Source organism: Mobula birostris, chromosome X (assembly GCF_030028105.1).
Source record: "Mobula birostris isolate sMobBir1 chromosome X, sMobBir1.hap1, whole genome shotgun sequence".
Classification (NCBI taxonomy): Eukaryota; Metazoa; Chordata; class Chondrichthyes; order Myliobatiformes; family Myliobatidae; genus Mobula; species Mobula birostris.
Genome location: NC_092402.1, coordinates 60,975,951 through 60,999,260, shown reverse-complemented (window position 1 = coordinate 60,999,260; position 23,310 = coordinate 60,975,951). Strand labels below are relative to the sequence as shown.

Genomic DNA, 23,310 nt, shown 5'->3' with positions numbered 1-23,310 from the left:
CAGCACCTTAAACCTGTGCCCTCTTGCAGCAATCATTCCAGCCCTGGGAAGAAGCCTCTGACTATCCACAAGGTCAACGCCTCTCATCATCTTATACACCCCTATCAGGTCACCTCTCATCCTCCGTCGCTCCAAGGAGAAAAGGCCGAGTTCACTCAACCTATTCTCATAAGGCATGCTCCCCAATCCAGGCAACATCCTTGTAAATCTCCTCTGCACCCTTTCTATGGTTTCCACATCCTTCCTGTAGTGAGGTGACCAGAATGGAGCACAGTACTCCAAGTGGGGTCTGACCAGAGTCCTATATAGCTGCAACATTACCTCTCGGCTCCTAAACGCAATCCCACGATTGATGAAGGCCAATGTACCGTATGCCTTCTTAGCCAGAGTCAACCTGCGCAGCTGCTTTGAGTGTCCTATGGACTCGGAGCCCAAGATCCTTCTGATTCTCCACACTGCCAAGAGTCTTACCATTAATACTATACCCTGCCATTATATTTGACCTACCAAAATGAACCACTTCACACTTACCTGGCTTGAACTCCATCTGCCGCTTCTCAGCCCAGTTTTGCATCCTATCAATGTCCTGCTATAACCTCTGACAGCCCTCCACATTATCCACAACACCCCCAACCTTTGTGTCATCAGCAAATGTACTAACCCATCCCTCCCCTTCCTCATCCAGGTCATTTATAAAAATCATGAAGAGTAGGTGTCCTGGAACAGATCCCTGAGGCACACCACTGGTCACCGACCTCCATGCAGAACATGACCCGTCTACAACCACTCTGCCTTCTGTGGGCAAGCCAGATCTGGATCCACAAAGCAATGTCCCCTTGGATCCCATGCCTCCTACTTTCTCAATAAGCCTTGCATGGGGTACCTATCAAATTCCTTGCTGAAATCCATATACACTACATCTACTGCTCTTCCTTCAATGTGTTTAGTCACATCCTCAAAAAAATTCAATCAGGTTCGTAAGGTAATGTGGGAGGAGATGGTGGCATGCCTGTGTGTGCACAGTCCTCCGGTGAAAAATGATATCGTATCTGTTAAATAGGGGCCGTGGACAATTCTGATTTGATGGAGAATGGACGTGAAAGCACAGAGGAACAGCTGGAGAAATTTCTGAAACGCACATTCGCTGCTGTCATTACTGTGTGGTCAGGAATCTTTTGGAGGGTAGGCCTCAAAATCCCCAGCCTTGCCTGCTTTTGGCAACCGAGAAGGAGGTCGAATCGTTTGGGCAGAGATGGTGCTCAGTACTCAGTGTCAGAGAGCTGATCAGAGCTCGATGCTTTCGGATGACTCAGAGTCGGATTGTGGTCGGCATGGCAGGGAGAGCCATGAGTGAGATGTGGGACATTTGAGAAACTTTGAACTTAACTGTGCTCATGGACTTGTTCATCAAGTTATGGTATTGCTGCAATGCTGTAACTATATAATTATGTGGTTTTATCAGTTTTTTCAGTCTTGGTCTGTCCTGTGTGATATCACACCAGAGGAAATAATGTATCATTTCTTAATACATGCGTTACTAAATGACAGTAACAAAGGACTACGTGTCTTCATAATCTAATCTAAAAAGGCACGGCCTGCCCTTGACATAGCCATACTGACTATTTCTAATCATATTATACCTCTCCAAATGTTCATAAATCGGGCTTCTCAGGATCTTCTCCATCAACTTACCAACCACTGAAGTAAGACTCACTGGTCTATAATTTCCTGGGCTATCTCTACTCCCTTTCTTGAATAGGGAACAACATCTGCAACCCTCCAATCCTCCGGAACCTCTCCTGTCCTCATTGATGATTCAAAGATCATCGCCAGAGGCTCAGCAATCTTCTCCCTCGCCTCCCACCGTAGCCTGGGGTACATCTCATCTGGTCCCGGCGACTTATCCAACTTGATGTTTTCCAAAAGCTCCAGCACATCCTCTTTCTTAATATCTACATGCTCAAGCTTTTCAGTCTGCTGCAAGTCATCACTACAATCACCAAGATCCTTTTCCATAGTGAATACTGAAGTATTCATTAAGTACCTCTGCTATTTCCTCGAGTTCCATACACACTTTCCCACTGTCACACTTGATAGGTCCTATTCTTTCACGTCTTATCCTCTTGCTCTTCACACACTTGTAGAATGCCTTGGGATTTTCCTTAATCCTGCCCGCCAAGGTCTTCTCATGGCCCCTTCTGGCTCTCCTAATTTCCTTAAGCTCCTTCCTATTAGCCTTATAATCTTCTAGATCTCTAACATTACCTAGCTCTCTGAACCTTTTGTAAGCTTTTTTCTTCTTCTTGACTAGATTTATTACAGCCTTTGTACACCACAGTTCCTGCACCCTACCATAACTTCCCTGTCTCATTGGAATGTACCTATGCAGAACCATACAAATATCCCCTGAACATTTGCCACATTTCTTCCGTACTTTTCCCTGAGAACATCTGTTTCCAATTTAAGCTTCCAATTTCCTGCCTGATAGCCTCATAATTCCCCTTACTCCGATTAAACACTTTTCTAACTTGTCTGTTCCTATCTCCCTCCAATGCTATTGTAAAGGAGATAGAATTATGATTACTATCTCCAAAATGCTCTCCCACTGAGAGACCTGACATCTGACCAGGTTCATTTCCCAATACCAGATCAAGTACAGCCTCTCCTCTCGTAGGCTTATCTACATATTGTATGAAGAAACCTTCTTGAACACACCTAACAAATTCCACCCCATCTAAACCCCTTGCTCTAGGGAGATGCCAATCGATATTTGGGAAATTAAAATTTCCCATCACGACAACCCTGTTATTATTACACCTTTCCAGGATCTGTTCATCTGCTCCTCGATATCCCTGTTACTATTGGGCGGCCTATAAAAAACACCTAAAGTTATTGACCCCTTCCTGTTCCTAACCTCCACCCACAAAGACTCCGTAGACAATCCCTCCATGGCGTCCACCTTTTCTGCAGCCGTGACATTATCTCTGATCAACAGTGCCACGCCCCCACCTCTTTTGCCTCCCTCCCTGTCCTTTCTGAAACATTTAAAACCTGGCACTTGAAGTAACCATTCCTGTCCATGAGCCATCCAAGTCTCTGTAATGGCCACCACATCATAGCTCCAAGTACTGATCCACGCTCTAAGCTCATCCGCTTTGTTCACAACACTCCTTGCGTTAAAACAGACACATCAAGCCATCAGTCTGAGCGTGTCCCTTCTCTATCACCTGCCTATCCTCCCTCTCGCACTGTCTACAAGCTTTCTCTATTTGTGAGCCAACCTCCTCTTCCCCAGTTTCTTCAGTTCCCACCCCACAACAATTCCAGTTTAAACTCTCCCCAGTAGCCTCAGCAAACCTCCCCGCCAGGATATTGATCCCCCTGGGATTCAAGTGCAACCTGTCCTTTTTGTACAGGTTACACCTGCTCCAAAAGAGGTCCCAATGATCCAGAAATCTGAATCTCTGCCCCCCTGCTCCAATCCCTCAGCCATGCATTTATCCTCCACCTCATTCTATTCCTATTCTCATTGTCGTGAGGCACAGGCAGTAATCCTGAGATTACTACCTTTGCGGTCCTGCTTCTCAACTTCCTTCCCAACTCCCTGTACTCTTTTTTTTTCCCCCCCAGGACCTCTTCCCTATTCCTACCCATGTCATTGGTACCAATATGTACCACGACCTCTGGCTGTTCTCCCTCCCACTGCAGGATATCTTGGACGTGATCTGAAACATCCTGGACCCTGGCACGTGAGAGGCAAACTACCATCCAAGCTTCTTTCCTGCATCCACAGAATTACCTGTCTGACCCCCTAACTGTAGAGTCCCCTATCACTACTGCCTCACTCTTCCTTTCCCTACCCTGAGCCACAGGGCCAGACTGTGTCAGAGGCACAGCCACTGTCACTTCCCCCAGGTAGGCTGACTCCCCCACCAACAGTACTCAAACAGGAGTACTTATTGTGAAGGGGTACAGCCACAGGGGTGTTCTCTAGTACTTGACTCTTCCCCTTCCCCCTCCTGACTGTGACCCACTTGTCTATCTCCTGTGGCCCCAGTGTGACTACCTGCCTATAATTCCTTTCTATCACCTCCTCGCTCTCCCAGACCAGGCGAAGGTCATTGCGCTGCATCTCCAGTTCCCTAACTTGGTCCCTTAGGAGCTGCAGTTTGAGACACCTGGTGCAGATATGGCCATCCGGGAGGCTGGGAGACTCCAGGACCTCCCATATCTGACACCGAGCACAGAAAACTGGCCTCACACACATACTTCCTCCTTTCCACAAATAACACAGGTAAACCTACTTCGCCTCGTCCCGTTACCGCCTACGCCTGTTGAGCCAAAGCCCTATCACTCTGCTGCCCCTCACTCCACTGCCTGCTCCGAACACTGCCCACTGGATATGGCGGTCTTCTTTTTAAACCTGACGTCATGCACCTGCACAGTCTTGCCTCTCTTTTACTTTGAGTGGTAAAAACTGCCTTGGTTCAGAAAACCAGCCGTTTACTTGCAGCCTTCTCGCTCCAAATCAAAGTGTAGTTTCTATCTTGCCACATGCACTGCAAGTCCCTGGTATCAAAGGTGTCTGGATTTTCTAAGTATACTCACTTTATCTGCCCGATGGCACGGGAGAGGGCAGCTCTTGCTGACCTTAGACATCCTGTCCCCTGATCTGAAGGAAGCACATGATCCCCAAGCAGTGCATGAACCTCTGCAGTCAGCTATAGTTTCTGGCTTGTCCTGGCAGTGTAGCATTTAATAATTTTTTGTCATATTACATCAAAAACAGTGAAATGTGTTAGTTTGCATCAAATTAAATCTGCGAGGATTTGTGCTGGGCAGCTGACAAGTGTATTATTGACCACAAAGCAATACAAATACGATATCACAAATGGAAAAAGGAAATCCATAGGCTAGCAACTTAATATCAGTTTAATTTCACCTGGTAACATCAGCAGAGCTTGAAACTGGCTTACGTTGAGACCAATTGTTGGGGGGGGGGGGGGGGGTGCGTAATTACCAGACGTTTGAGAAACAGGTGCCATCAGGTTGGAGGCTACCCATTTGGTTGGACAGCAAAGCAATCAAATTTTGCACATGAAGCTCTGAATTTTGTCAAAAAAATATTCTACACAAGTTTCAGCTCCTACATTTTGTGTGTGCGTGCATATGCACGTGTGCGTGTGTATACACACACAAAACTACTGTATTGTCAAATTAGAAAACAAGCCTGACCCAGAGGCATTTCACACCAACAATTTCACTTAGCAACTATTAGGAAATATCTAAAATTTAAGATTGCCATTTCTACCCCACCTCAAAATGAATGACGAAACACACTGGGAGTGTGTATGAACGAAACTCACAAGATGTGCAAGTAAACCCACCTTACCACTGAGCGTGGTTAAGATAATTGCAGGGCAAGTGATTTCAAGGCAAAGTTAGGCAAGAGGAATGCTCAGAAATTTCAAACACTGATTAACTTAATTCCAGTAAGGTGGCAGCGTGCTCAGTCACAGCAACTTATGGGTCAACCAAAGGTGTTACTGCCTCATTTTTAAAAGAAAATAAATGATCGCATGATCCTGCTGGACTTAAGAAACTGTAGGTCTCTCCATTCCACGAGTTGCTTGTTGGCAGAGAAACCAAAGGAACTGGACTTAGTGCAAATCGTGCTGCTGCCTACATCAGAAGGGTATCGGAGGGGTCAGTGCATGAAGGTACTGTGCAGTCCAACAGTGAGCGATCATGTTAGTTACTTTTCTTGTGATTGCAAAACCCTTTTGACCATTGTTAATGTGGAATGCTGCAAGTCTAATTCACTGCTTTATTGGCAGACGGCAGGGGAGCTGTGTGGTCTCTGTCACAGTGAGGACAAGGCCTCGAGCTGTGGAGTCGCTTGCTTACAGTTCCCCAGGATAGTCGTTGGAGTCAGTGCACTCCACCACAATGCCAGGGGTGGTGTGGCATGCTGCCCAAGCTGGAACCAGTACTGGCCCCCACCCCCATGTTTACTCAGCAGAAAACAAGCCATATTGTTTCCAACTGCAGACTGTTGCAACATTCAAGGACTACATTTTTTGCGTGACTATTTTACTGATACAAGATAGCAAGCACATACATCTGCCTTGTGCTGTGTATAACTGTTGGTACTGTGTTTTGCACCTTAGGCTCCAGAGTAATGCTGTTTCATTTGGCTACATTCAGGTACGGCTGAATACCAGTTAAACTTAAACTTGGTGGGATAATAATGTGCAGCTATTGAAAACCATTACAAATTAACATTTGCAGTCACACCATTGCAGTTGTAAAGTACCTCAAGATGCAGCCAAGTATTTTAGTTATATAGGAAATGTAATAGCCAATGTGCACACAGCAAACTCCCAGAAATCAATCTAATAAAAGTCTTGTTTGATCTGGCCTTGAAGGGCCAATACTAGTCCAGATGTTGACAACTTGCTCCTTGTTTTAATTCAAGAAACCATAGGATCCTTCACATAGGAATTGGGAGGATAAGCTACTCAGCCCCTCAAACCCGTTCTGCCATTAAGACAAAGGCTGATCCAATTACAAGCAGAAGTCCAAACTATCCACCCTCAGGTATCTTCCACCTACATGCTCATAGAGAACTTCTACTTCTCAATTTCAATATATTCAAAGACAACTTCCACTATCTTGGAGGAAAGATCCAAGCAATCACTACCTTTAGGAGAACTCTCACTCCATTTTAAAATGACAACCCTTCATTTTAAAAAAAAGGAAATGTATGTTTCCCCACAGAGAAAACATCCTCTCCTCACCCCATCATCTTATGACTCCTCAGGAGTTGTGTTCCATTCAAATCCCCCAGTTGTTTAAAACTCCAGGAGATACAAGCACAGGTCATCCACTCATTCTTCACAATGGCAACTAAGCCATTCCAGGTAGTAACCTAGTTAACAGCTTCTAATGCATTAGCATCCTTAAATAAATAGATCAGTATCACTGCAGACAAGGTCTCACCCAAGCCCCATGACTGAAACGACCTTCCTACTTGTGTATTCAATTCCCCAACACATCCACAAAGCAGAAGGCAGTTAGGAGTCACAATAAAAAGTAGGTGCAAACGGGGAGAATTTAATCATCAATACAGCTTCCACTCATGAGGAGCTCCTCATCAACTTGCAAGAGGGATGCAGACTAGATGCAGCTCAAGAAAACTTGTATGGAAAAAAAAACACTTCCCATCTGGAGATTGTTCATCATTGAACCAAAAAAAACTCAAGACAACAGCATCCATCATCAAGAATCCCCACCATCCAGGACAAGCCCTCTTCTCATTACTGCCATCAGGGAGGTGGTACAGAAGCCTGAAGATGCAATGCTTTCAGATTAACTTCTTCCCCTCCACCACCAGGTTTCTGAATGGTCCATAAACACTATTTTGCTCTTTTTGTACTATTTTACATTTATTGCAGCTTGTAATTTATGTATTGCACTGTACTGCAAAACAAACTTCACAATATCTCAGTGAAAATAAACCCGATTCAGAGATTGTTCACCAGTAGGTGAACATGCCACTTCCAAGAGGACTAATTGGAAAATTTAAGGAGGCCAATGGAGGACCGATCACCTGCAAAGCAACACACATCTCAAAGGGCAGCAAGTCCAGGCGAACAGAAAACAGCAAATACCCAAAGGTGATCATTTGTACTTGCCAGTGCAAGCTCATTTAGAGTCATGGTTGCAATGACACTGACAGGGGCCTTATCAAAAAAAAAACACATTCCCAACCAACAGTACTGCTGGAGGTCGTGACATTACTATTCTTGGGACCTCACCCTACGTTAAACTAGCTGCTACATAGCATACTTGAGACAACACCTTGAAGTACCAGTGGCCGTAAAACACTGATTGTTTCAATTCATATTGACATCACCAAGGCAGGGCAATATCAATACCACTTAATATGGTGATGAGCCATCTTCGTGATAATTACTGGTCCTTCCATCGCTGTTGGTGATCCAGAATTTAGAAGAGTGACCAGTCTTCAAGTCAGGATGATGGGGAAATCTACAAGTGATAACCCCATCGTGCATCGGCTGCCCTTCTCCTTCCCAGTGACAGAGGTCCTGGTTCTGAAAGGCACACCGTCACAATAGCCTGAGTGAATAACCGCAGTGCATGTTGTAGATGGTTCGCACTGCAGCTACGGTGTGCCATTGGTGGACAGCCACTGACCAAATGGGCTTTGCCCTGATGATGTCAAGATTGTAGAGACCCTTTTGTACTGAGGCAAGTGGAGACTAGGTGGGCAGAAGGAAAGGATACCCAGTCGCTGACCTGCTCTTGCAGCCACAGTATTTGGGACTGGACTATGAGTTTTAGACCAACAGTAACACATTCATTGCACACTCCCACCCAATCACTTCCCAGAATGCTGACAGTGGGGCACTAAAGCAAATAGTAATACCATTGAATGTTTAAAAAGTAGACAGTTAATAGATAGTTGGAGATATTATTGCCTTCTCCTGCTACGTGCAGGCAGTGGGCTGCTTCATTTGTTAAGAAGTGTAAATTGAACTGATGATTGACTGATTGCAGTGTCCCCACCTCAGACCTTGGGTCAGCCACTGATGAAACAGTTGATATTTGGATCTAGTGACACTCCAGGATAATTGACCTCCAGCCACAACCATTTTCCTTAGTGTGAGGTACAACTCACAACAATGAATTATTCCCTCCTCCCTACCCCCAATACCTGGGAGGGAGGGGCAGGACTCCTTGATTCCATACCCAAATGCTGCTTTGAAGTACAGGGCAGTCCTCACTGCCATGATTCAGCTCCAATGTATGCTTGGACCAAGTCTGATATCTGACACAGAATGGCCTTGTCAAATAAAACTGAGTATTGGCAAGCACCACTGACAAAACCTACCATTTATCTTCAGCCAAATGGAATGTCCCATTGTAGGAAGGACACATCTGGGCAATCTTCCACATGATCAGGTAGATGTAATCATATTAGGACAGATTGGCTAGAGGTACAGCTAGTACTCAGTACCACTGCTGGGATGTTGTCCAACATCACTGCCTCGTTTTCAATACCCTCCGCCATTTCACAGCATCAGGTGCAGAAAATCTAATTGGTTGAAGATGAACTTCTGAGAAGCTGGGAGTTTTAGATCATGCAAGATTCTTGTCAGAAAAACAATAGGAAAATAACCAGTGCTTTAAACATGGTTGCAATTATCAAGACCCACCCCACAGGAGGACAAGTGACTCACTGTCATTTTTTCAACAGGGTATTTTTGTAACAAAAGGTAGTATTAGGAGAAATACAGCAACATACAACAGTTTCACTGTTACTTAAAATAATTAACATAATCATAAAAGATGAACCAAAAGGAAACATCCTGAATTACCACAGTGTAAACACTGCTTTCAGAAGCTCCTTACTGAAGGCAGCTTGTGCTCTAGAATAGCAGCTCATGCATTGGGTTAAGTTCTAGGTGAAGTCAGAAGTTTTTTTTAAAAAAATGTGATCATATTGTTGTTGAATTTAATCCAGATGACTCAGATTTAGTGAGAATCACATAATATACAAGCAAAAGATGAGACGACAGCTCCATTTACAGCTTGTGCACAACTCTGACTCCTCTGCCTTAACTGGAAAGAAAACGGTGGTTACAGATGAACACCACAATAAGAGTCAAGGGTTATTTCAGCACAATCTTTCGAAGAGGAGCAAGAGTTCAAGAGACCGACTCACGTGCCAGACAGAAATTTAAATAGTGGGAACACCCACAAGCACAGTGATTTAAAGGATGCAAGATTTAAAAGGATTCAAGCCAAAGAAACCTGGCAAGCTAGATGGCATCTAGCGTACACCCACTTGGCGGTGGCAGAGCCAACACAAGGAGATTGTAGTGTACAGTCCAGAGGGCAAGGGCTGTGAGTCTCATGATGGGAGAGGGCACAGCAGCCCGCACACGTACTGCTTTGATACACCAGCCAGCAGCCTCCACAGCCAACTTCACCTCACTCCAGGACTCAAAGTACAGCAAAGTTCCTCAGCAAAGGAAGTCACAGTGCCAACTGGGCATCAGATTCTTGCTCCTCCTCAGCTGTGCAAAGTGACTCACCGGTGCCATGTTCTAGCTCACCAACTGCATCGTCATGTAGATGTACGGGTGCTAGCTAGCAAACGTTGGTGAAATAGACAATAGGGTGTAGCCTTGCTCAGTGCCTTCAGAAGCCTGCTCCTCCAGGTCTACAAAAGACAGGAGAAAAAAGGCACATTAGAATATTTTTTTATATATAAAAAGACACCTGAAAAATAAAAGTTTGCATTAAAACATACCTCAAGGTTGATTTGCAATATGTATAACCATGTGGGTGGAACTCAGGAATAGGAAGGGTGCAAATCACAGTGATGAGATTGTACTACAGACACCATAATAGCCACTGGGACATTGTAGAAGATATGTAATCAGATTAAGGAAATGTGCAAAATAATAGGGTTGTTGTCATGGGGGATTTCAACTTCCCTAACAAACTGGGACCTTCTTAGAGCAAGGGGTGCAGATAGGGCTGAATTTGTTTAGTGCATCCAGGAAGGTTTCTTAAATCAAAAAGTGGACGGCCCAATGAGAGGAGGGGCCATACTGGAACTGGTGTTGGGTAACTGAGCTTGGCCAGGTGACTGAGCTATCAGTGGGTGAACAGTGACTGCAACTCATTTTTCCAAGACAGCTATAGATAAGGATAGGCATGATCCTTGTGGGAATTTTAAATTGGAGTAGGACAAATTATGAGGGCATTAGGCAGGAACTAAGAGGCATTAATTGGGAACATCTTTTCTCTGTCAAGTCCACATCAGACATGTCGAGGGCGTTTAAAGATCAATTGCACAGAGTACATGGAAGGCACATTCCTGTTAGAAGGATGGTTGGACAGGGATGGAAAGACAGAGAGCCTTTGATGATCCAGAGAGGTGATTGATTTAGTCAAGGAAAAGTATGTTAAGCTTCGGAAGTTAGGATCAAATGAAGCAAATGAGTATAAAAAATTATATATTATACAAATGTTTGTATATAATTATATAACTAATTATTTGTTTTGTAATGTATATAAATTAGCTGGATGAAATTGCAGATGGGTGGGTTAGTAAACTTGTGGATGATACCAAGATTGGTGGAGTTGTGGAGTGTAGAAGACTAACATAGAATATAGCACTATATAGACAAATTGCTGAGAAATGGCAGATGGATTTTAACCCAGATAAATGTGAGGTGTTGCACCTTGAGAGGGCAAATGCATGGAGACAATATACTGTTAGGGGCAAGGTCCTTAATTGTTGCTGAGCAGAGAGATCTTGGGGTCCATGTTAATTGCTCCTTGAAAGTGGCTACACCAGATCGATGAGGTGGTTAAGGCAGCGCATGAAACACTTGCTTTTATTAGTTAAGGCATTGAGTTCAAAAGTCAGGAGCTTTTGTTGCAACTTTATAAAACTCTGGTTAGGCCACAGCCAGAGTATTGCATACAGTTCTGGTCACCTCTTTATAGGAAGGATGTTGAGGTGTTGAAGAGGTTCTCCGGGATGCTGCCTGGTTTAGAGGGCATGAAATGCTGGATAAATTTGTTTTTTTTCCCCTCTCTCTGTAGTGTCAGAGGGGAGGAGAGATCCTACAGGGAGTTAAGAAATTAGAGAGAGTGGACAGTATGTTTCCCAGGGTTGTAAAGTCTATTACCAGGGGCATACATTGAAGGTGAGAGGGGATAGATTCAAAGGGGTTGTGAGGGGCGAGTTTTTACTTGGTTGTGGATGCCTGGAATGCACTGTATGGTATGGTGGTTGAGGCAAGTACATGATAGGGTTTTAAGAGACCTTTGGATAGGCACATGGACATGTCGGTAAGGAGGGATTAGTGTTTGGGTGCTTTTGATTTGCTTTAGCTGGTTCGGCACAACGTTGTGGGCCGAATGGCCTGTTCCTGTGCTGTAATCTATGTTCCATGTTCAAAACTTACACTACATAATATTCTATACAATGTTCATGTGTATGCCCGAAGGCAGATCAGCATTACAAGAATGACTTTAGCTGTAACACCAACACCACAGGCTTGCAAGTTATGTTGCAATTCTCATGGGCGCAGCCGAGGAGCAAGGGTGAGCACAAGAGACAGCAGGAACAGGACAGCACTGAAAGCCAGTGCTTAGAGCAGTACCTCCAGCAGCATGAAGGTGATGCTATAGGTAAAGGGCAAACCTTGGAGGCCTTGCTTTTGAGCTCACATTCAAATCTACAATCTTAAACTTTATCTAACTGAGGGTAGGAAAATTTGTTCAAGGACAGGGCAGTATCTAAACTTAACCCCCGTCTTAATAACTGACCATGCAGTTGCACTGTGCTTCCTTGTATGAAGGCCTTGTCGCCAAGATTTGCAGCCGCAAGTTGCAGCTTGAATGTGCGCCCTGCTAGAATGCAGCTATAAAACCATGCAAGATTGTCTGAAGGTCTGACATTACCCACCAGCAAATTAGATCAGCAATACAAAAACTGATAACACTGACACATGGGCCAACTGCCCATTATGTGGTACTGTTGAGTAACCGTACCTTGGCAGTTTCCTCAGTGTGTGCCATCTTCTTCTGTATCTGTTCCCAGGTCCAGCAGAGGTCATGCACTGTTGACTGCGACCAGCAACTTCTATCAGCCACGATGTTAAGCAGGGCAATCTTCCACGCGGTCCTCTCATCCTGTTCTCCGCCAAGTAGTGAGCTCTAGGTCCTACATCGCTCATTTGGCTAAGAGTTTTTGCGCACCCAAGAGCTTTTAAATCCTGTATTCTCAGAATCTTGCAGTAAACACTTGTGTTTTGTTTGCCACACTGGTTTAAATGGTAGTTCCAGCCCATAATGCACCACATCCACTTTGTTTGCTAGAACTACCCATCTTGGCAAGTTGACAGCTGGTCTGGTGCGTGTGCATAAAATAAATGCATGATCAGGATGGCCTCTTTATATGACACAGTATTTGGTCCTGTGGAAAGATTTGTTTGAACTGCACTCTTCTCCCCACCAACTCAACTGTTGCTTAGACAGCAGAATGATGAGCCCTTGGACCTAAAGCTTTTTCACCCCCCTGAAAGAATTGAAATTGGTTCCCATGATTCAGCTAAAACCAAGTTGTCTTGTGACCGATACACATGGGGAACAGCTTCGCATTTATTGAATAGAATATCAGATTCAAGAAACCATCCTCTGAAAAGCTGGTCCAGTGTGTTTTTTGTTAAATCTCTCCCCAAAACCCATCTTCCAACACCTGCAAATGCAGTACTGACACCTGGTCTAACACAGAACATTGCAGCATACTACAGGCCCTTCAGCCCATGATGTTGTGCCAAACTTTTAACCTACTCCAAGATCAATCCAGCCCTTCCCTCCACAGTGTCCTCTATTTTTATCATCCATGTGCCTAAGAGTTTCTTAAATGCCCCCAAAGTATCTACCTTTACTACCATAACTGGATGTTTGTTCCATACACCTAACTGTGTAAAAAAAAGTTTCCTCTAAATCACCTTAAAATTATGTCCCTGGTATTAGCCATTCCCACCCTGGGAAAAAAAATCTCTAGCTGCCCACTTAATCTGTATTTCTTATCTTTTGACTTCTTTGACTTTGAAACGGTACCATTTGGAGCACATAAGTGGCTCGAAATGTTGACTGTTTATTCTGTTTCATGGGTGCTGCCTGATTCAAGAGTCAAAAAAAAAGTACAGCGTTCTAATGGCTGAAAGAGCTCACTGGTAATCCCACTCCTTAGCTCAGGCATCTGTATATAGACCGCAATTTCATCAGGTTCAAGAGGCTGGTGGGAGCACTAAGACAACATGACCCAGCCCTATCTTCTTTCCTCACTGCCATTCCGAAGGACCCACTGGAGAGCCAGAGTCAACTCCCTTCCTCAGATCCCATATGCATCCCAACATTAGGTTTTTAAATATGAAGCAACTCAGCAATATTGGAAACTCATTTCACATCAGGTTCTACTGACTCTTGAGCAACTTTGCCTGAGCTGACCCAGGTTTATTGGCATCATGAACTTAGAATGTCACCAGGGTGGAGAGGCCAGCCATGAATGAGACTGTACCAGCTCCATACAAACTACACAGCCAGTCTCACTCCTGCTCCCAAAACCAACAGCCCTGGAAATTGTGTCCTTTCATATTCACCCTCCTTCGACACTACAGCTAAACCTCCCTCCACACCTCACTGCTCATCTCACAGATTAAAAAGCAAGCACGCTCATTTTGTTCTCAACACCCACAATGAAACAGCTTCTCTCAATCTGTATTATTTGTCCTTAAATTATTCCTTAAACACTTAAGATCTCAACATCTTGCTCGAAGAACCTCTGCATCTTCAGTCCATCCAGGTAACCAAGTCCTCACTCCCCCACCCACAAATAATTTAACAAATCTCTTCTGCACACTCTAAAACACTTGCTTTTTCTTGTGCGCCACCAAGAAATGGAAAATAATTGGTGGACAAAGTTGGTGCCCTCCAACTAATGATCTGGACTCTGAAGTTCATCCCTTGCAATGGAGAAGGCAGCAGCCAATTGCGCAGAGCAGGCTTCCATGGAGAATAACGTGATAATATGTAATCATTATAGTGCTATTGGCCAATAACTAAAGATTGGCATTTAGGCAAAGGTACCATAAGTCCTTCTACCAGAATCTAGGAAGGCAGAAAGGACCCTAGTTTAATATCTCAGGTGGTGTTACAAAACAGCACTTTCTGGTGCCAGAACAATTCTGTTTAATCCAAGGGAGCAGAATTTAGGGAACCACAATGAATGAGTGTTATCAGCTGACACTTTCAGAATGCATTTGTGGGAGGGGAGAGTGTGGCAATGAGAAGCATGGCTGTGTTAACACTGTTGGAATTGGTGGCACATGTAGCTACTTTGTCCCATTTTAACCTCTCCCCCCCACCACCCCCCCCAAACCAACAACCAAATTGCTGTGCTAGGTAGCCATGCCCGACAGCAAGCTAATGACTGAACCTTCACTGCTCCTCGAAGAGCCAATGGCTGCTCCTCTCACTGGTCTGGCTGACTCCCGATGGCAGCAGCTGGCCTCGCAACCACAGATTTATGCGCCATTGTAAGTGGCATCAGCACCAGGTCAAGGTCGAAGTTACGCGCCAAGCTCCTGCCCCCACATTACGTGCCACAAGGCAAGATGCTCGCTCAACACAGAAACAAACACTTAAACCTATCCAACTGCTAGCAGGACCCGTTGCTCACTGCGCACGTAGTCAGCAACTGCTTGAAGTCCAGCCTGCAAGTACATGAAGGGCAGAGAACGATGGTTACACTGAAAATGCAAGATACACAAATAACTTTTACATTAAACTTTAGATATCAGCCAACGCCCTTGATTCATGCAAAAATAAAAAGCAGGATTTTTTTTTTTTTTTTTTGCAGTTAAGCTTTTTGCCGGAGGGACAGTAGGAGAAATTTTGAACTGCAACAACTTGCATTTACATAGTGTTGCTTGGACTGTTTGAAAGAAAATAGACGCCAATTTCACAGCCATTAGACTACAAAGCAGGCTTTAAAAAGGAGACTTAATGTTGAGTTATTTCCAGGAAGGCATTTCAGAGCCTAAGGCAAAATGAAATGGGGGGGGGGGGGGGGGGTGTACAGAACTGTGTCTAGGGCAATTAGAGAAGCTGGAAGGACGACATTGAGCAAGAGCGTGAAGAAAAAAGTTCACGAAGAGCATACCGCACTGGAGAAGAAAGGTTGGCAGACAACACACCTGTGAACTTGCAGTTAAGATTCCAGTTTCCACTTGGAATTTCTGGGTTTGGTAGGAAGGAACCCCACTATTTGCAGTTGGCAATTTAGTGAAATACCACACATGCCCCTGAAGGGTGCAGGAATTCTGTCCTATTCTTCCATGGTATAAACCAGCTTTACACAATACAGCAGTACCGTTTGATGGGAATTTAAGGTGGAGGCACATCATTGAAAGGATGATCCTATCAGTCAATACTTGCAGGACCGTCTGTAGTAGAAATTCAAATTCACCTTCTGACCAAGGCAGAACAAACATTGAGCCAAAGTTTAAAGTTTTATTAAATTCATTGGTCACAGGGGAAGTAATTGCTAAAGCTAATTCAGAACCTGTGTTGGCCTGTTAAAAGCTGAAACAACAAGCAGAGAAAATATCTGTTAAACAAAGTCTGCGGAGACCAGGACAAAGACCCATGTTGCAAAAAGCCAAGTCACAACTTTCGCCTCGCCTCATTGCAAAAATAAATCAGCCGGAGGGACATAGCAGTCAGCAGATATTGACAAAGGTGCTTGGACCACACTCTGCTTTAGTGTGCTTCTCGGGAAGGTTTCCAAGTATGATTGGGAACAAATCAGTGAAAAAGAACAAGCCTACACCTCCTTGTGTTACAACATCCTGAAATGTAGAAATAAATAAGGCATGACTAACTTTAGAGCCAAGATTAAATAAAATGATTTGCGCATCTTTCACAATATCACGAAGCTTAACATGCAAGAATTACCAGACATGTAATATTAAAGGAGAAAATGTAACTAATTAGTTACATTGATTGCTTCTGCTTAAATATAAAAGGGGAGTTACTGCTAGAACACAATGAAGTTCTGTAGATTTTTTTTTACATCCACTGGGAGTGAAGGAGAGGCACCAATTTAACATTATATGCCAAATGACTGATGCTGCACTACCAAGGGTTTTTCAGCTTCAGTCCATCAGCCAAAGTCTCCAGAGTGGGAAATAAAACTTCAGACACCAGTGAGTAGGCTGGCAGAGCACCGGCTGACAGTTTTGCAATTAAGAGTCACAAGGCAGTGAGCAAAGTACTAGAAAAGCCACTCCCGTGCTTTGACTCACTGGACCTTCCACAAGTGCGTGGGCACGTCAGCAACAAGCTTCCCCAAGTAAACCAGTTATTTGCATCAAATAGTTTCCTCTGGAGAAAGCAGACTGGAATGTCTGTACATAGAAACTCAATTTTCTCTCCCTGCTTGAAGCCAAATCTGAAATTTCAAAAACTGGACATCTGAGGGCTGTACTGTAATACACACAAACCTTGCAACAGACATCACATCTGCTTTCGTGCAGAAAACATCACCGCCAGAGTCATTGTGGCCTGGTCTAAACAGAGGTGGAAAGAGCCTTTGCTGTTATCGGCAATGTAACCAATATAGAGGTGAAGGTAACTGAACTGCTTGGGAGAGCACACAGACAACAGGGAAAGACAGGGAGCACACACACCCCAACCTAAAATACCAAAGCTTCCAGTGGCTCTACCACATATGTGACTGGAAGCTCAGAGTAAGCAATCATTGGACTTCAACTGTTTCATCATCAATCATGTAGAGGAAGGGAAGTTGACAGCTTTCTCCATCCCCTCACTCAATTCCTTTCACTAATCTCAGGGCAGGCTCTTGCCGGGACAGAGCAGAGGCCAAAACCCAACCCTTTCCTCAAAAGGCACTGGCCTTGCAGCTCAATCTGTACCATCCTATCAGGCAGTGACACGGCCATTCACTGCCGTACTGATCCCTTTCGCAGGTAAAATGGCCAAAAGCACTGTTGGCCTGTACAGGCAGGGCAACAAAATGAAGGGCAGTATTGTGAGGCCACTGCTGCATCACAGCGCCAGTGACCCAGGGCTAATCTCAAACTCTGGTGCTGTCTGCACAGACCATGCACCTTCACCCCGTGACCATGTGGGTTTCCGTTCACATCCCAAAGACTGGGAGGTTAATTGGCTCTGGTACTGAGTGGTAGCAGAACTGGGGAGGAATTGACGGGCATGCCAGAGAATGGGTTATTGAAAATAGAGTTGAGGGGAAAATAAATCAGCCATGATAGAATAGTGGAGCATACTCAATAGGCTGAATGGCCCAGTTCTGCTTCTATGTCATATGGTCTTAAGTGGACAAAATGGGACTAACTAGATTGCTGAGAGTCAGCATAAACTCATGGGCCAAATGGCCCTTCCTAATAAAAAGGAGATACATTTTCCACAAAACTTCATAGTCTAATATTTAACTGAAATGCAAATCTACATTTCTATTGCTGGGATGGAGTCATAATCTTGGTATAGACTCCCTGCTTAAAACATCACAATATAACCAAGCCCACACAGCAGATGATGCTGACATGCTGGAACATTTGTGTGGGCGAAGCAGGAGAACCATTTATATTAAGTGTTACATCTGACTAAGGAGCACTTCACATGCAAGGCAGCCATTCAATTACAATTCTCCTCCCACTGTGGGACAGTTACCCAATGACACACTGTCTGGGATTCACTTTCATGGAGGTGGAAAATAAGTGGATAGGCTAAGAATCTGCCAAGGGAGACAGTCAACTCAAACTGGAGCAGAATGTCAAGAGACCATTCGGCCCCTTAAAACTTTCAATTGGACCATGCCCCAACATAACCTTTCAAAAGTCTGTGTGTTATAAATTGTATGTTTGTCAATGAAGATACAATACAGGGGTGAGCATTATAATCACAAGCCAAGAGCACTCATTGGAAACTCTGAAGGTACAAGTTGACCATTGACAGAGGAAGAAACCAAATCATATAATGTTCAAATGGAAACTCCCTTCTAGCCCACACTGAAACTGCAACACCAACACGTATGGTTCTTGGCAAGCTGCTTGCAGTTCTGTACTGGCCACTGACCTACAAGGCTGTGTTCTTACACAGAACAAATCCTAGCACTCAGCTCTCTTTTAGAAAGTAAAGGTGGTTGAATTTTAAAGAACCAGCTTCTTGGGTGGGACAACAACCAGAGGTCATGGCTCAAGGTGAAAGACAAGCAGTTTAAGCTCAGCACAAGGAGAAACTTCTTCAGAGGGCCATAAGAGTGTGGAGTGAGATGCCAGCACAAGTAGGGCATGCAAGCTCAATTTCAACGTTTGAGAAGTTTGGATAGTAGGGATATGGCGGTCTATGATCATTGGATGGAGGCAGTTCAAATGGTTTTGGCATGGACTATATGAGCCAAAGGGCCTGTTTCTGTGCTGTACTACTCTATGACTAGGCACTTGCCATGACTTCAGTATCTTACAGCTAATGTACATTAAAAGCCCAGTCACTACTGCATTGAAATATACAGGGCAGCAAGATTTCACAAAGTTCCCACAAAACGGAAGTACACATCAACCAACAATTATAAACCATCCCCATTCACCCTGAACATGGGAACTTGCCCATTTCAGAGGGCAGTTACAAATCACATTGCTTACTTCAAGCTCAAATGAAATCAGTAGTGAACCAGCAAGTTTTTTTCAAAAATGACATGCATGTTTTAGGGCTCTCCACTAGTCTTATAATTACTTCCATTCCAATCCCCCAGCTGCCAAATAAAATTGGCAACCAAGACAAACTGACCATTGGGTTGAACAGCTTACCTGCCCGCCATACAGCACCAAGGGAGGGGTAGGGATCCAAGAGTAACAAAAGCCAGACAACTGAAGCAGGCTGCCTTGTATCCTACCAACAAGTTTATCACAAAGCAGAAAATGTCACTGAACCAAGACACAAACACTTAACACAGCTGCAAGCTGGTCTTAGCAAGCTTAACCCTTTTAAAGGAGTGTTAGATTCAGAAGGCATAAAGGAGGAAATTTTGAACATTTAGTCCCATTAGGTGGCAAAAGCTATTTGAGAAAGGCACTTGCTACATGTGCCTGGAGCTTAACTAAACAACTGTTCTTTACTTAATGGAGACAGGCCAGTGATTAAAGAAGTCAAATAAAAATGAAAGTTGGACAGTAGATGGTGCCGTACTACTGAAGGGACAAGTCAGAAAGGGGCAAAATAGAACCTACTCTGGCAACATTCCCAGGATTACTAACCCTCCAGGAGGCCTGATCACCTACCTGGACACTACTCTGAATAATCCAGGGAACATTTTCTTTCAGGCTTTGAATCTGGAGTGGAGAGCCACAAAATAATTGTGGAGGGGTGGTTCAGGGAAAGGTGGCAACATCACAAAATAATGAAAAGTTGCCAACCTGAGGATTTAGCCTGAAGGATGGGAGGTAGTAGAGTAGTTTAAAAGTGGCTGCTCTATATTTATTTCCTTAAAAAAATGTATGGCAACGCACTCAGCAAGAAAATGTGGCCAGGCCAGTTCCCCAAAATGCCATGAAACCTTTACTCTACTTCTGACTTATTGGAGGTGCTTCTCCCCCACCCATACGTGGAACAAAATGCCCCAATTGACTGACTGCCACAGAGATTTTTTTTAAAAAGCCGCTCTTTGGTAGTGTAGTACATTATTGATGCATATTGCGATAACTTATGGGATGCAGTTACATCAGTAGGCTTTTTAGGAGGCAACAATACTCAAGTGGGGTAGTCATTTAATGCAACAATTTCCCTTCCTTGTCCAGCCAGAGGAAACAAAACCAGCAAACTATGCAACATTACCCAAAATAAAACTACAGGAAACTGTACCTTAAATATTTAACACCTTTGATTCCCCCCCCCCCCCAACACTTCCACTACCTGAAAGGCACCTCAAGGTCAGTTTACATCCAAATCACTAATCACCCATGTCTGCACTTCACACTAATAACAGACTCCTGGCAAATTGCCTGCATCTTAAAGCTCAAGGTGTGAAGAATTGGGTTCACACCAGTTATACTATAAACTGAAGTCCTGCCTCTATGCAACACTCTTGCATGCAGACATTTTGCACATCAAGTCAAAAACTTGGCAGCCCAGCCAAGTGTTGAACTGCCTTGGACAAACAATGGGAATTCACATTGCAATCATCACCAGTTCACCAATTTGAATTACGTACAATTAAGTTTTGATTATGGTAATCAATTAATAGAAGCAAAGCAAAGCAACGGTTGTATTTAAGCACTACGATGGAACCAGGAATACAGAAAAAAAAACAAGGGCACCCATCCATACTGATGCTTCACAAGATAAATGATTTAGATTGAATAAGTGCATCTTTGGCTAAAATAGGGTTTTGCTTATTCATTCTTGGTTAAACTACACGGATTGCAGCACAAACCTCATTCACCACAAGTTCCACACCTCATGCTTACTTCGGGCCCATGATCTCATCCACGTGGTTATGAATCACTCATGAATGAGGGAGAAATAGAATCCAGTCTCACTGGACAACTGCTTTGGTGACAACTCTGGGGCAAGACTAATAAGTCTCGAATGTCAGTACAGTTCAAAGATTACACACAGGAGATTCAATGGTTAGGTAATAAACACAGTCACCCTCCTCCCACAACTTTGGGGAAGTCAATATTTCAAATTGGCAACGGAAAAGCTGACATTTCATCGAGACGAGGTTTAGAATTGCAAGTGTGTGAGTGCAGAAAATTAACGGACAAGTGATGGTAGTCCGCGACCCCTACCTTGTTTAGCATACAAAATCCTGGCTCCACGGCCATTCAATGTTCTGGGACTGACCCCAGCCACCGCCCCTCCCCCTCATTCAATCCCGCCCCACACTTGCTTAGTTTGCCCATTAGAGACAGTAGGTTTGACGCAGTTACAAGTGGAAGAGACAACATGTCTCGTCAGGCGAGACGCAGAATAAACGGTCACCGCCAGCCCACATCAGTCCTTGTAGGATTTAGAATTAAAGTCAACACCCTGGCGTTTGGAAAAGGACAGCCCCAAACAATGGCATTTCCTCCATACAAATAATACTTCCCCCGCCCCCTGAAAAATGTACAAGCGCTCGTTCAACACACCCTGCCCGTTTTAGTGGAGACATTAAACTCACTGATCCAAAGTATATGTTGTTAGACCTTCGCAGATATAACATTCAGACACGAATACAGTCATACCGAGTAATTTCCAAACTTAAAACAAAACCATCCACGTAGCCGCTCCCTTGGTCATCTTAATTTTGGCGAGATAGAACGAGTATTTGGCTTGGAGTTTTCATATAGGGGAGAAAAAAAAACGACCAGATCTCAGCGAATGCCATTAAAAAGTGATGAAAGGAAAATCTGTTGCAAAAGACTGTAGCAAAGTGTTAACGGGCGATACTGAGATACTTTTCTCGGCTTATTCTAACACTAGTAGTCTGCTATTTTCGATCACTTCACAAGCGTTTACCCGAAGGGAAGTTGAGGCTCAACAACAAATCAGATACTAAAATTTATAGGAAAAGGGAAAATTAACACTGAAGTTTTTTTTAAAAAAAAGGACTCACCCAAAACAAGAAGTTAAATATGAACATCAAGTACTTGATGCACTTCATTCCTCCTTCTAGAGTCATTTTCGCTTGGGACGATTATCTAGAAAGAGAGAGAGGGAGAGAAAATACGTATATAACACAAGCTTGAACAGTTGAATGTGGAGCCGCGGTGGGGGTGGGGGGGGGGAGAGAAAGTCTGGAGCAAACACCACAGCTTAAAGACGTGGCTGAAAAACACATCCCCAGCCATATTCTCCCAGAACCTGGCACGGCTCAATAGTTAAGAGGCAATCTGAAACACAGACACGCAAACAAACGTAAAAACAAACGATATATTTAAAAAAAACACAGAAAATGTTGGAAATACTCAGCAAAACCTGTAGTAAGAGAAACAAGGAAACGTTTCAGGTCAAAGACTTTTCACTGCAGATTTCCAACCTCTACTGTAATTTTGCTGTTGGCTACAGAGCGACAACCAGAAAAAGAAGTCCAGATCCCCACCTCACACCTCAACAAAGACGACACTTTGCTCCAGAAAGACTGTATGGCAGGAGACTCTCAACACCTTCTTTTCCAATCCCCTGATCTGACGTCAAAGCCACAGCGTTTCTACTTAAAGGGGTAGTGGCCTTGAAAAACGCGACAAGTCAATATATCACCCTCTGGAGGAGAAATAGAGAAGAGGCACAAGAGACTGATTTGTCTGTTTGACTGTTCTGAAGGGAAGCTTGCATGAACATATGAAACTGCACACAACTTTTTTAAAAAAAAAACTTACTTTTATTTTTTGAGAATAGCAACATTTGGGAGCTGTTTAATTTACTGGTCATTTCGGTTTTTTTATATATAATAACTGACTTCAACACTTTAGTAAAACTCTTTGTGGACTGCGATTTTAGTGATTGACTGTATCAGTGAATAGCTTGTACATTGTTAGTTTCAAAACATCCTTTCCTCTCTTCTCGCTTTAGACACGCAATCCATATTGTATCTAAGCTGAACAAATCCCTATTTTGTGGGTCGAACAGTAAAAACAGTTCAAAGTTCAAAGTAAATTTATTATCAAATAT

At 43.8% G+C, this 23,310-nt stretch overlaps 1 protein-coding gene across 5 annotated transcripts in view; it reads right to left on the bottom strand.

Moving 5' to 3' along the window:
* cd63 (CD63 molecule) overlaps positions 1 to 22,850 on the bottom strand; it is a 69,371-nt gene extending 46,521 nt beyond the window's left edge. The window contains exons 1-2 of one of the 5 annotated variants that reach the window (XM_072249675.1): positions 22,742 to 22,850; positions 22,256 to 22,340 (exon numbers count right to left, since the gene is read on the bottom strand). In XM_072249675.1, coding sequence (XP_072105776.1) covers positions 22,256 to 22,321 — 66 coding nt within the window. In that variant the 5' untranslated portion in view covers positions 22,322 to 22,340; positions 22,742 to 22,850. Of the gene's footprint in view, positions 1 to 10,124; positions 10,253 to 22,255; positions 22,341 to 22,617 lie in introns of those variants that run through there. The other 4 variants (XM_072249679.1, XM_072249676.1, XM_072249678.1 and 1 more) reach the window with 4 other exon arrangements.
* Between the last annotated feature and the right edge of the window lie 460 nt (positions 22,851 to 23,310).